The 15,444-nt window shown below is 37.1% G+C and overlaps 1 protein-coding gene across 1 annotated transcript in view; it reads right to left on the bottom strand.

Moving 5' to 3' along the window:
* The window catches only part of LOC150063214 (cadherin-related family member 3-like), a 173,540-nt gene extending 158,419 nt beyond the window's left edge, over positions 1-15,121 (bottom strand). The window contains exons 1-2 of the mRNA XM_090332223.1: positions 15,088-15,121; positions 14,069-14,279 (exon numbers count right to left, since the gene is read on the bottom strand). Coding sequence (XP_090188349.1) covers positions 14,069-14,279; positions 15,088-15,121 — 245 coding nt within the window. The remainder of the gene's footprint in view (positions 1-14,068; positions 14,280-15,087) is intronic.
* Between the last annotated feature and the right edge of the window lie 323 nt (positions 15,122-15,444).

Raw genomic sequence — 15,444 nt, 5'->3', positions numbered from 1 at the left:
CAATGGGAAACTTGTTTTCAGTGTTAAGATTTATTTTTCCTTTATAGAAGTTAAATATTTACCATTTCATGGAATTGTTTCAGGAAAAGATAATGCCTTTCAATATTAGCAGAGAAGGTGTAAAGTAGATTTATTTGTAAACACTTAAAATTGCATCAAAAATTTATTATACATGTTTTTATATGGTTGGAGTTATCTATCTAATATCCTTTTCCTCCACAAAGTCAAGTTTTATGACATCCAGGGGCAAGGGGAAAAATGGAAGTTACAGAGTCTGTAGCAAGCAGTATCTTATTATACAGCGAGAAAGACTAAGACATGCAAAGGGCAATGCCAGTCTACCAATAGATAGAAAAGTGTTGGTATGGACAAAAAATCAGTGATGATATTGATAATTATAATAGATGTCTATCTAATATCTTATATGGTTAAAATCAACTTTGTGTTAAAGGAAAAATAAAGATATATTCGGGCCAGGAATTTGACCTAGTGGTAGAGTGCTTGCCTAGCATGTATTAAGACCCAGGTTCAATTCCTCGGTACCAAATACATAGAAAAAAAGCCACAAGTGGTGCTATGGCTCTAGCCTTGAGAAAGCCCAAGGACAGTGCTTAGGCCCTGAGTTCAGCCCCAGGACTGGCAAAAGAAAAAGAAAAAAAAAAGAAAAAGTCATATAAAAGGGCCGGGAGTTTGGCCTAGTAGTTAAAGTGCCTGCCTAGCATGCATGAAGACCCGGGTTCGATTCCTTGGTACCACATATATAGAAAAGCCGGAAGTGGTACTGAGGCTCAAGTGGTAGAGCTCTAGCCTTGAGAAAGTCCAAGGACAGGGCTCAGGCCCTGAGCTCAAGCCCAGGACTGGCAAAAAAGAAAGAAAGAAAGAAAGAAAGAAAGAAAGAAAGAAAGAAAGAAAGAAAGAAAGAAAGAAAGAAAGAAAGAAAGATATATTCAAGGTAAGCAAAACAAACCTGAAAAATGCTGTACACAGATCTCTTCTAAAATTGCCTACAAAGGATACACAAAGTGTCAGGAAAGAATAAGAAGTGTTCAGTTAGAATGGCCAGGATCAAGAAAAACCTAATAACAACAGATGCTGGAGGGGAGGTAGCCAGGAGGGATCACTGCTGCACTGTTGGTAGAAGTGCAAACTCGTTCAACCACTATGGAAAGCAGTATGGCAATTCCTCAAAAGACTAAACATAGAGCTCCCCTATGACCCAGCAATTCCACTACTTGGCATTTACCCAATCGTCCAGAAACCAGGGCATACTAAATCCACTAGCACAATGATGTTCTTTGAAGCACTATTTACCATAGCAAAGATATGAAACCAACCCAGATGCCCCTCAGTTGATGAGTGGATCAACAAGATGTGGTATTTGTAACCATTCCATTAATTACAAAAAAAGAATAAGAAGTGTAAGTAGGGGGAAATAAGAAACCATGACAAAATGTGGAAAACAAGCAAAGAAAAACAAATACATGGATAAAAATTAAAATTATAGTTAATAAATGTATTACAAATGAATACATTAGAAGGTCCAATAAAACATAGATTATCATATTGTACCAATAAATCAAAAACAGTATATTGCTTATAAGAAATACAGATTTACAGGTGATTCCTCACTGATAATATAATTTTACTGCAGAATGGGGAAGATGTGCATGTTTCTTTGTGGCATATGTGTATAGGGAAAATTTTGTATGGCCTACAAATAATGTTAGATATGTCCTAATATTCTTTGACAGAAACAAACTGTCTTTGAAGTAGCTGAGTAGTTGTAATCTGTAAGCAACTAATATCAATTGATATCTGTTGAGGCAAAAATAAATTTTCCAGATATAATGAACTTAACTGAGATACCATTATCTGCATTTTATGTTTTTTACTTCTTCTAAGTGCTACTACTAGTTGATGGTAAAGCAATTAATGAGGAAATTGAGAGCTTATGCAAAACATCTTGAAGATGGTAGATGTGATATTAATATATAGGAGACATACAAAGATAGAAAATATAGAATATATAGGAAGATATGGAAACCCATGAAGCTGAGGACTGTTTTCCAGAGCCCAAGAAACTTGCCCAAATAAAATACATAAACTTCAAGGTGAGGCCTTGGCTGTGGGTTAGGCCCATAAACATCCACTTTATATATATCACAATAATCATCTAAATAATATCTTAGGATTTAGGATTGGATAGTTTAACTAGATATTATTGTATTTAATTTGGTGTCTGGGAGATAAAATAGCAGGACCCAATCCATAAGCGCTGCTCTCAGCCTGTAATGAGTGGGACATTCTGTGACTAGATATGCACCGTGTAGTTGTTATTCTGGTATTCTACATGTTTACTTTGTCTTACTCTCCTGTCTTTATTAACTGGTAGCCTCTAAATCTCCATAACAAAATGGTGGTTCATACAGAAAGACTTCAAGAAATGCCTTCCTTTTTCAGACTGGGAATTGTATAATGCTACATTCAGGAGTGGAGACAACTATAGGTCTTGATGAGAGTAAACTCCTGATGAGACCCAAAGGTCTGTCCACTTGGGAATCTGGAATTTATCCCACTGAGTGATTAAGGACCTGAGACTTAAACAACACTTAAGTAGATTAATTTTCTTCTCCCAAAATTGTTATGTCTCTGACCAGGGAAACCTCCTTCGTGAAACAAAAGTTAAATTGAGGGTTAACCCTCTGAATTCAGTCCACAGGGGTAAAGGGCCTGTCCTCTTCTCCATTTGTACGCCTTCATTTCCTGCACATGTCGGGGCTCTGCCTGCCTCCTCACACTTTTATTTCCAAATCCTTCACTCCTTGTGTGACCTCATCTCTGTCCTGATACAAGAATTTCTTTTCTTAATAAGTCTCCCTTTTCCATCCCTATGCCTGATCATGCCTGCATATGTTGATTTCACAGATCAATGTTCTTGAGAGAGCCTTCGCATTCGGGAAAAGGTCCAGATTCTCATGTCCCTATGGAGTAAGGGAAATATCATATTGGGACAGGACCCTGATTCTGTGCCCTGCAGGTATTTGGGGCCCTTCTCTTAGCATGAGATGTTCTGAGGAGCAAAGGGAATCAGACATACTCTTTATTAAGATGAGAGGAGCTACTGCCATCCCCTCAGACTCACTCCTAGGCTGCATTCTTAGATATTTGGAAAAATTTGATCTTCAAACACTTACTGTTTTTCCTTTGCTATGTGGCATAGCTGATTTACAAACTACAAGATCAAGAAATCTGACTTTTAAACAGCATTCAATCATAGTATAATTTTGATTTTGTTTTGCTCTAATTCCTCTAAATTCTTTATGGCTGGGTCTGATGTCAGGATCAGAAGCTCCAGGAGTGATACAGAACGTGTGGGGTGCTGATCCCTGAAACTAAAGATTCAGCTAATAGTGCTCATGACCCTCAGCTCTACTGTACCATTGCCTGAAAAAACCAACCTAGTTACTACCCCTCCCTAGTTCTGCTGGTTTCTCAAAGCATCCTCCCTCTGAGAATCCTCACCCTTCATCCAGAGGTATTCACATTTCTTTCAAGGTATTTATGATCTTTTTATTTTTTTAGAGAGAGTCATGTTTTCTTTAGGTCCATCTCTTTCAATCCTTTTGAACCAATAACCTTTGCCAAGAACTTATCCTTCATATGTGTATTGAAAAAGACATTCAATGTCTACCTTTAAATTGGTACAAAAGACTAATGGATCCTTTCCTCTCTGTTATTTTTTCTAAGAAATTAAACATGTGTTTTCTTTTTTCTTTACTGCTCCCATCTCCTGTGTAGATATTGATTTTTCTACCCTCTACCCAGAGGTGCTTTTTTATTTCTTGTATTTCTTTTTTTTTCTCGTGTGTGTGTGTGTGTGTGTGTGTGTGTGTGTATGTGTGTGTCTGTGTCTGTGTTGCTAGCTAACATCCAAGTCAATTCACAAGTTTTCTTGTCCCTAATTTAACTCCTAATTTATCACTCCTCAGCTTCTCAAAAATTAAGACAATTGTTCCCCAATTATAGTAGAGTCATTTATATTGATTTTACCACAATAGAATTTCCCATTTGTGTATTCTCTATTTGGATTATATGATGTTTTCATAGTCTACCTAAACATCTTTTAGTAAGATCTTGTGGATGCAGAATTGATGAAGTATGGGGAAATATTACTTTCATCTTTTGGGGGTCACCATACCTCATCTGCCAACAGATAGACTCTGTCAAAATGAACTGTGCTGAGCTGGTGCTAGCACAGTAGGCAGAAGGTCTATTCCACCTTGCTACCTTTTATTGTAATTAACCTGTGGCTAAAAAACTGAATGTGCTTTGAATTAATATAATTATGAGTGTTCTTTTGTGCATTACTGTTTCAAACATTTGACAAAAATTGAATATGCATCTGGAATTCTAGAAATGCACTAATTATCAACCATGAACATACTTAACAGAAAGACTTTAGATAGGCTTAAGGACTCCCCCAAAGGAACCTGGGCCATGCTTGGGGAAAATTTCAGATAAAACTGGGTTTTTAGACACTAGACCAAAGTTTAGGAGTCTTGAATTGGGTCTGAGTACTCACCCCCATATGCCAAGTAAAGTATGATGGAAGGCAGAGAAAGGAGATTTATTACCCAGCACAAAGTTAGGGAAGTTTTGCTTAATTTGTAAAACCCAACAAAATCATGTTTTAGGTTGTCTTTTATGCTCCATGGAGGTTAACCTAGTTGGACAAGTTCTAAATACCATTTGTAAGTTAACCCATCAAGATTTTCAACTTAAAGAAGGAACTACCTAAAAACAATCTCATGGGAAAATACCCTATCATGGTTTTCCTGGCCTTACCTCTTCCTGGGACTTTACAATATTTTTTCTTCCTTTTTGCCATTAGATTGCTTTATTAACCTTCTAATCAAATTTGTTTCTTCTTACCTCCATGCAATAAAGTTACAGATTATGCTACACCATGACTTTCATAAGTTACTGTTTGATATCTCAACATCTCTCAATCCCCTGATTTTAGACTGATATTCATTCATATCCCATTATACCCCTATAGAACATTCCATAACTCTCTCCCAGCAAAGCAGACACTTTGTTAAGGGGCATCTCAATGACCCTATCTCAGCTCATGCATTTACAGAAAATGAGATATTTGCTTTACTAGGATTGGTTTTGTTTTGACATCAGGAGGGAAGGAGACTCCCTTTTAAGGAAACAGCACAGTCTGAAAAAACACCAAGGCCAAATTAAACGTGAAGGTAAGCCACATACACAACAATGAGCTAAATTAGAAGGGGGAGTGAGTCAAATTCAGGAAACAGGCCAAACAGAATGTACAAATGAATCAAACACATGAAACAGCCCAGATGGAACAAGGACATAAAAACTGAGCTCTCAAGATGTTCCTGTGTGTGTGAAATTTGACTTATGTACCAAGAAGGAAATAACCAATCAATGAGGCCCACTAACAGGGTGAAAGCCAATCAAAAGTAGTAAACTATAAATAATATTACTATATTCTTTTGTCTGTTTGCATGCTGCATCTATAATGTACTAAGATCATAACAAGTCTTCACTTTGTCTTACTCAATTGCCTTGGTGAATTCATTTACCAGTACCTGGCTCTTAAAACCATGAAAAAGGCTATCCAGACTCAAAAGTTAAAGCACAACCAAAAAGTAAAATCTGTAAAACCAGAAAATCAATCACCTCTCCCAATACTTCCTCTCTAGGTCATTGAGTTACAAGAATTGGTTGAAATGTAGACTGTCTTATACTTACCTTTTCTTTTGAGATATTAAGAAGCCACAAACTTTGTGAATAGGTAGAGAGATATAAAATAAAAGGGTAGTCTAATCATCACAGACAACAAGTACTTAAAATGTGGCCAATAATCAGATCATATTATTCTAAAACACAAAGATAAGTGATCTAGGCTTATCCCAAGCACAGAAAAAATAGGTTTGAGTTTTAGTTCTTAGTCTTGTTTGACATACCCTTTTCTGTTCATATTGTAATATATTCTTGTTCCTCAGTTCCTTTAAAAGTGAATCTCCCCAAGATACTATAAAAGACACTGTGGACTGTGAATTCCATGGAAGAGAACACAAATTACAGATATGTAAGTGTGCTTAAATCTACATAGGCTGAAACTAAACTGAAAGAATAACAGAAAATCAAATAAATGAGTTTCCAATTTTAATTTATTTTTATTTTATCTCATGTGAAAAAAAGACTACTTGAAATAACAAGAACTTGGCTATTCAGACATATTGGGGTCCAGAAAAATTGACAAGAAATAATTTATCTGCATGTTTGTTTGTGACAGGAAAAGTTTATTGAGGTATTAATAACTCTCAGTGTAATGGTAGTAGAACAGGATCCAACAACAGAGAATGAATACCTATTTGTAGGCTTCTGTATATGAATATATGTATATTTCAAAAAGATGGAAACATAGGCACTCACATATCACTGTTGGCTCCTACTGATTCTACCTTGTTTGGGGAAGATTGTGTGTGTGTGTGTGTGTGTGTGTGTGTGTGTGTGTGTGTGTGTGTGTATACACTCATGCGTACATGCGTGCATGTGGTGTGTGTAACTGGTCCTACTGCTTGAACTCAGGACCTGGGGTTCTTGTCCCTGAGCTTTTTTCTTCAAATTTAGCACTCTACCATTTGAGCCATATCTCCTCTTCTAGTTTTTGGTGGCTTATTGTAGGTAAGATTCTCACAGACCTTCTAAAGCTCAGGCTACAGTCCTAAAATCTCAGCCTCCTGATTTACTAGGATTACAGGATTGAACTACTGGGGATATTTTATTTTTTTATTTTAATTTAATTGTAATTAAATTATTTTATTTTTTAAAAAATTGATCCTGGGGCTTGAATCAAAGGCCTGGGCACTGTCCCTGGGCCCTTAAGGCTAGTGCTCTCCCATTAAAGCCATAGCTCCTCTTCCCCCTTCTGACTTCTGCCTAGGCTGGATTCAAACTTTTATTCTCAGACATAGGTCTTGTGAGTAACTAGAATTACAGGCATGATCTGTCCTTTATTCTTATTTTTCTTATTGGACTATTTTTGGTATATATATATATATATATATATATATGCAGGAAAGTATATTAATTCTCTCCTAAAAGAATGCCAGTAGGAAGTACATATTTTTCCAGTGTTCCCAAAGCATAAACTTGGAAAAAACAAGTTGAGTAAAAGTTAATTTCATAAAAACAATGCTAACCATAATAGCTAAGATTTTGATCATATTAACTGATTAAGTGCCAGGTACTCTTGTAAGAACTTTCAAATACTATTTAATCTTCATCATTCCAATATGAGTTAAGTGCCTTGCCTAAGGCCACACAGCTATTTCTAAGGATGTGATTATTAGAACTGGAACATTATCGTAGGTGGAACTTTATAAAAGTCATTTCAGTGTTTAACACCCTAGTAAGGCAGTCTCATAATGTTGTTTTTTTGTTGTTTTTTTTTAATTTTTTCACTGTTTTTAATATGTTGTTACCAGAAGTAAAATCTAGAATGATTGAAGTTGCAATTGTTATAATAAAGTACTATTTGTGGTCATCTTAGCAAGCTCATGCATTTGACAGTCCATTCATTCAATAAATATTTACTTGCAAAAGGAATTCTGGTTACTGAGGATTTGACTATCATGTGGCAGGAAAGATTTTCTAAATTGTATCAGGGGACATAAATAATAATTGGATAAAGATAATAGTAAGTAAGATCATTTTAATTTATTAAAAACCCCTGAATCCCCATTTTTCTTTTCTATTAATTAAAAATATTATTATGTACTTTAGAGCTTCTGCTGAGATTTAATGAGCTAATTTGTGGAAAACACTTACTACCATCACAGATACATAATTATAACTTTTTATTTGAATTTCTTTCTTCATTTTTATGTTCCTGATTGTAAATCTATAAACTTAAACATTAACATATGAAACCTCTCAACTCTTCTAAAATTGTAATTTTTAGTTTGTCTCTGAAAAATCTAGTCCCTTACCAGGTCTCTGGTCCCCAATGTTAATAATATTCTATTGTCTGCTCAAAAATGTTAGTCATTTTTAGTAGCTTTAAGGAATTTAAGATAAATATTTGCATAAGAAATCGTTTTTATTGAAATGATCCTAAATCAACATAGGCTTTTTCATTTGTGATATTCCCCCTAGGAAGAAGAATGAATAATAAATGACCAGCCAGATGTTGGATTTACTTAAGTGCTTAGCAGAGAGTTTATATTTGGGGGCATTTAACCATAACCAAACTTCAGCTATGTTTTTGTCTTCAGACACATATTTTCACTAACTTTATGACTATAGAGTGCTTGAAATACCAACTCTGTTTTGCTTCTGGATCAAAGAGAATTCAGTAGTATGAGTGTGTATAGAAAGACAAGGTAAAGAACACTCAGTAAATACAGCTTTAATCTGACATTATGAATGTCATTGTTCACAAGGAAATACCCATGAAGGTCAGAGGTTGCCATATTACAAATATGAAAATAATGAGTTACAGTATGGACCCTGAGGTCCTTTTTCTTAGAATGATACAGAGCACTACAATGTTAAACATTACAAATGCACAGGTAATTTCACTATATAATTTTTTGAAAATATCATAAAGGATTTAATAACAGAAACTTCATGGCACTAAGTGTATTCCAGACCATGTTTTGCAACTGTATAAATATTGATTTCCTATACAACCCTTATTTTTCAGATATGAAAATGAAGTTAGAGACATAAATTAATGTTCCTAAGATTATGTAGCCTGTCAATGGCTCCAAACTAGATTTAGCATTGGTCTTTTGATCTAAGTTCTTTACCTTTTCACTCGTGTGAAAAGTATGTGAACAGAAGAACTTAGGGAGATAAATGAGAAGTTAAAGCTGGTTTTGCTTAATCCTATAAATCCAAAACTTTCTCTATCCCTTCTTAAATTCATTATTTCCAGTAATAACTAACATATTCTAAGGCATGACCATACAAAAGGGAGTTTATTGTGATTCTTTAGGGAACAAAAGCATTAGCTGCATTAATTCTAGAGTTTATTTTTATGTTTATTTTTGTTCCCCCACCTTGGGAAAAAAATAGGGCATAAGTATTCTGTATGTAATCTCAAATTTCTTTGGAGTTTGGCAAATAATTACACAGTGACTCTGTAAAAAAGACTGTCTACTTAGATATTGTCATTAAAGTACAAGTCTGTTTTTTTTTTCACTTTAAATTTCTGTCTTTTAAGTTTCTAGTCTACTTTACTGTGATGTGTAAGTATTCTGAATATAGGGAGATGTGTTTCCTTTAGGTCCCAGAGAGTTTTATAACATAATCTCTACACTAATTGAAATGCATAAGAAGGATAAAAAAGAAAAACTGCCATAAAATGAAAAGAGTAGATAAACTAATTAATAGAGAAAAGAAAAGCCAAGCACCATTAAACAAACTGCTCATCATATTAACTTTGAGTTATTTTGACCTTCTGAATAGGGATTATACTGCTCATAACTATTAATGCTCATTGCATTATTAGCATAGAAATTTAGATGCATCATTAATCATACTATTTACCTATGTTATGTCATTATGTCTTTAGACTTCATAATTTCATAATATATGATTCACTCCAGGTCAGTGGCTTGGCCATCTGGCTTGGCTAAAAAACAGATTTTTTTATACTATTACAGGGGTTTCTACTCAGGGTCTCACACTTTCCCTTGGCTATTTTGCTCAAGGCTGGCCCTCTGTCATTTGAGCAACAGCTCCGCCTTTGGCTTTTTTTTTTTACTTTTTTTAATTGTAATTAATAGAAGGGTTACATGATATTTGCCAGATAGATGGTGCATTAATTCCCATACATTGATACCCTTTCACATGTCTGGGTCCCCATTTCCCTCCCCCCTACCTCCACCCCTCATCTTGTTTTCCCCCATTCCCTATCCAATTTCAAATAACCAAATGCAAATATATCTGATATATCAGGTAACAAAGTGAGATACTGTAACAATAGGAGATAACCAAGGGACAGCAAAAGAGATGAGAGATAACATAGTACCTTAAGAACAACAATCATTCATTATATGGCTTATGTTTCTATATCCTAGAGATCCTTTCATTTAGCGTCCTACTATATGGCCTTTTGTATCAAGGTTTTGCTCTATTGCAAATCTCTGCTAGGAGAGCCCAAGGTTGCTACTGATTATGACAAATGAGGGAAAGCATTGAGCCTAAGTTCCTTTGAGTCTGGCTTACTTCACTTAATATGATCTTTTCTAAGTCTTTCCATTTCCTAACAAATGGGGCAATGTCATTCTTTCTGACAGCAGCATAGAATTCCATTGTGTACAAATACCACATCTTGTTCATCCACTCATCAACTGAGGGACATCTAGGTTGGTTCCATATCTTTGCTATGGTAAATAGTGCTGCAATGAACATTGTTATGCTAGTGGATTTAGTATGTCTTTGTTTCTGGACGATTGGGTAAATGCCAAGTAGTGGAATTGCTGGGTCATAGGGGAGCTCTATGTTTAGTCTTTTGAGGAACTGCCATACTGCTTTCCATAGTGGTTGTAAGAGTTTGCACTCCCACCAGCAGTGTAGTAGTGGTGGTTCAGTGGTAGAATTCTCGCCTGCCGCCTTTGGCTTTTTGATGGCTAGTTATAGATAAGTGCTTCATAGACTTTTCTGCTCAAGCAGGCTCAAAACTGTGATCCTCATAATTCAGTTCCTAAGTAGCTAAGATTTCAGGCATAAACCACCTATGCCTACTTCATTCAGGTTTTTTATTTCACTTTTGTTTTCTTTGTCTTCCCCATAGAATAATGGTAAGAAAATGTAAGGAATATCATTTATTAAAGAAATAAGAGACTGATTTCTGCATTACTGAAGAAGTAGCAGCAATCCTTTATTTTCTATTTCTCATTTGGATTCATTCTAAGCACTATTCAGTCGCATGTAAAATGAAATTTGTTATTCTTATGCTGTGAGTCAACTCTAAAATCATGTACAAAACCTGATTTTTCAAAGCAAGATGTGCTTATTTCCCTTTTAATGTCATTAGCATGAATGACCCCTGCGTACCCTGATATTGGCATGTAGGGAGTGTACTAAAGATATTATATATCTGTTTAACTTTACAGAAACCCAACATCTGTCTTATTCCATATGTGCTCCAGAAACATTTTCCAGAGTCCTTTCATGGATCATACCTGTATTAGTATGCACACACAACTTCAGTGTGTCTATTAAACATTAACATTTATTGTTTTTAAACAACCCTTCCTGATGTGTCCTATGCCAAGTCGGTTCTAAGAGCAAGACCTGGGTGAACTGTAGTTCTTCAACCAAAGCTGTGTGTGACCTGAATACCACATTCTCCTTTCCTTCAACATAGGCGTAACATTAACACTTCAATCCACACTCTCAACAGACACCATGGACTTTTTTCCTCTGTACAAATGTTTACTTAATAAACATATTGGTGAAGGCAGCTACTCTTAATTTTGCCAAATATTAATCACCAAAACAAACTGACTAGAGTTTTAACTTTTAGGGACGAAGACTCTCTTCCAAAGGAAGTGCAAAAGGTTATCCAGAGAAGTGACTGTTTTGTTAACGGGGCATATATTGCATTGTTACCTACTTTTCTTCCTTCCTTCCTTCCTTCCTTCCTTCCTTCCTTCCTTTTTTCTTTCTTTCTTTCTCTCTTTCTTTCTTTTTCTTTTTTCCTTTCTCTTTCTTTCTCCTTCATTTCCACCTTCCCTCTCTCTTTCTCTCTTTCATCCTTTTCTTCTGGTCTAGTCTTTTCTTTTCTTTCTACAATCCATTAGTTTCTTTACTATTGACCTACTTATGACACATATTCCACAGTTTCTGGCGAGATTTGCAATAGAAGGAAACACTTAAGAATAAAATTAAGATGAGAAATATGATAAAGGTAAAAAAATAACAAATTCAGCACTTAAGATAACTGAACTTGTAAAAACCTAGACAAGTTAATTACTAATATGAAGTAACAAACATAGTTATACATGTCCTGAAAATTAAAACCAAAAAATAAAAACAATTTTTGATCTAGGTTTTTACTTAGAAAAATTCTATGTAGAACTTTTTTTAATGCTTTGATAACCTGATAATGTATAAATTTTGAAACATAAAATATATGGACATTATAAAAATAAATTAGGAAACTATTACCCCTGTGTAATTCAGAATGTTGAGTTGATTTCTATTGGTTTTCCTTCAACCTCAGGTCCTCAGCGCCTCCCATTTCATTTCCTGGAGCAGCTTGTATCTGACATCAGCTGCATCAACTAAAAGCCCTCAAACCTTAATTCCACACTTCTCTTCACTAAGAACTCTCCTGGGGCTTCTGCGAGTCCCATATCTGGTCCTGGTGGAACAAGGATGTCATTGGATAGGGACAGGTACGGTTTTGCTTCCTTTACAGTGGGGAAATGGCCTTATTAGCTCCTCTAATAAACCTCCTTATAAACATCTTATGTACAAGACTGTCTCTGCATGGTCTTTTGGTATGACTGGGTTGGGTGATTTCAAATTCCAATTTAGATAAAGTCTTCTACCTGGATGTGGTAAGTTAAACATAGAGAAAGAATGATTGGATGCTTTTATTACTAGTCTGAATACTGAGATTCCTTACAGATTATACAGACACCAAGCCCCATCTCAACATTACTACAACATGCAATTTGGTCGAAAAAAAACATTGATTTATTTTTATATTTGTAATGTATTTACTTCACTAAAATACTTACAAAAGACAGTTAGTGAAGTCACTAGAATGTTGCCAAGTGAACAGGGAACAAATTAAAAATGAATACTTTAAAATGAAATTGGAGTCACTGTTACATGTAACTAATATAGAATAAAATATCTAGAAAGATAAAATCATATATATGCAGAGAAAATGAGAAAATTAGAATCGATGTTTACCTAATGATCATGATAAACTCTTTTTTTGTAATGTAACCCACTGAGTTTAGCTCAAAGAATGGTAAAGTATTTATAAAAAAAATTAAATGTTTCCAGGTACAATTTTAGTGGAAACTAGGGCTTTGTGTGAAAATAGGCAACAAATAACTTGTTATTAATCACTCTTCTAAATTACCTAAAAATCCATGAGAAAGCCAACCAACTAGATAATACTCCTTCTGAGATCTTCTATGTGAGATCTTTATTTTGTGATAAAGTAATGTTTTACGCTTCATACCTATTAACAATGTGATAATTCAGGACCAAGGAGCTTGGCTTAGTGGTAGAGTGTTCATCTAGCCTTCACAAAACCCTGGGTTTGATTCCTCAATACAACATACACAGAAGAAAGCCAAAAGGCTCAAGTGGTAGACCACTAGCCTTGTAAAAGCCCAAGGACAGTGCCCAGGCCTTGAGTTCACATCTCAGGCCTGTCAAAAGAAAGAAAAAAAGAAAAAAAAAGTGGGCCAGGAGCTTGGCCTAATAGTAGAGTTCTTGTCTAGCATACATGAAGGCATGAGTTCAAGGCCTGGGCACTGTCCTTTATAGACAGCTCTCAGTTATTTCCACTGAGTCCTATGAAGCCTGCCTTCTCACTACTATGTGTTATTACCAGTGATTTTTTTGTGTGTGGGGGGGATTACATTATGAAGTGAATGGATGTGACCAGGGAACAGTTTTTGTAAGCTTAATTGTTTTCATACATAATTTGGAATTTTCATATTTCAAATATTAAAAATATATAACTTTCATTCTAAAGTAAACTTTGGTATAAAAGATAAAATCTGTCTTAATTAAAGCCAAAGTTGAAAGAGTTAAAAAGTACAATAGAAAATTGAATGCCTGGATGGTGCCGAGACAATAGGGACGCTGCCTAGCTCTCTCTCACAAAAAGAGAAAACCAGGGAGTCCCACAAGCCAAATACCTTAAGAAATCCACAACAACAAACTCAAAAAGCAACAAAGAAGGCCTCAAACCGGAAAAGAAATCCAGATAAAGCTCACATCCAACTTTCTCAAAGAATTCGGAAAGGGAAGACCCCTCCCCCACCTCTCTCCGCCAGCTCCAAGCCGCAAAAAGTGGCGGCAGGTGGAGGTCGCCAGGCCAGGAGCGCAACTGCTGCAGAAACCAGCACAGAACCCGGCCAGCGAAAGGCAGAAGCAGCGGAACCCAGACGCAGAACCAGAATAGCAAGCAGCGAAACCCAGACGCAGAATACAGGCGGCGGCGGAGACCCGAGGGGAGTGAAAGACCCCACCACCTTGGAACACCCGCAGATGGACGCAGAGGCGTGAGTAATACAGCGCGTCCCCAAACACATTGGGAAAGCAGAGCTGTGCCAAGCAATAGAACTTAACTCAGACCCCTCCACCCCGCCCGAGAAAAACTGGCAGAACAGGGGGGCAAGGAATTTAGAATAATGTCCCTTCCCTCAACAGCCCCCTCCCTCAGGCCATTGACTGAAGATTGACAGGTGGGCTACCTAAGACCCAGCACCCCACCAAGGGAGGCGGGGCTGTCCCAACTCCCACCCGCCCAACCAGCTCAACCCCCAGCCCTCTGACGGGAGACTGACAAGCGGGCAGACCCTAAGACTCAGCACCCCACCAGGGGAGGCGGAGCTGTCCTAGCTCCCACCCACCCACCAGGCTCCTCTCCCAGGACACTGGATCTGGAGAGTGGAGGACACTGGGACCCTGCCTTACAACAGCGGGTAGGGGGTGGGGGAAAATAGGAGACAGCATCTGCCCCCCCTCAATTCTTGAGTGGGGCATCCTCCAGCTGGGAATCCTGAGCAAGACAGCACCAAGGGGCCCCCCACAGTCACAGACTCTGACAAAGCAGTGGAAACACAGCAGGGATCTGAAGGGCTGACCAGCAGCCAAGCTCCCCTTCTGAGAATCAAAAAGGCGCGGCTCTGCCCTTGGAGCCCACGTCCTCAGCTGGGCAACACTCCTGGGAACAGAGGGGACTCCTGCTGGTCCTGCTGAGAGCCCCTGGAAACTCTCAATCCCAGACTCTTGGCTTGGGGCCGCCCCTGGAAGCAGCACGGGAAAACATCTGCCAACCGTGCTCAGACGGAAGCTTGCAGATCCATCCCATGGTCCACTGTGAGGCCACTGGTTGGGCTTAGAGCTAGTCATGCAGCAACACATAAGTTTTATTCTAATACTTTCCAAACTTTGTACTCAAAGACGCTACCTACTTACCAACTTAGGTCAGTTATCCTCACGCTATACCTTTTCTTCATTACTACAATATTCTTACACTCCTACATTAATCCTCTTGTACCTCCCCTGACCTCTCTCATGCTATTTTTCTATCTCTGGACCTCTGTTCATCTTTCAACCCTTAATACTGCATGGATCTACACTTGATGGCTGTGGAGCAATAATGTATATCTAGGTGTTTAATTATTCTCTAGG

The sequence above is a fragment of the Megascapheus bottae genome, chromosome 5, assembly GCF_031878675.1.
Source record: "Megascapheus bottae isolate mThoBot1 chromosome 5, mThoBot2.hap1, whole genome shotgun sequence".
In the NCBI taxonomy this organism is placed as follows: domain Eukaryota; kingdom Metazoa; phylum Chordata; class Mammalia; order Rodentia; family Geomyidae; genus Megascapheus; species Megascapheus bottae.
This window is presented reverse-complemented; position numbering and strand designations above follow the sequence as displayed.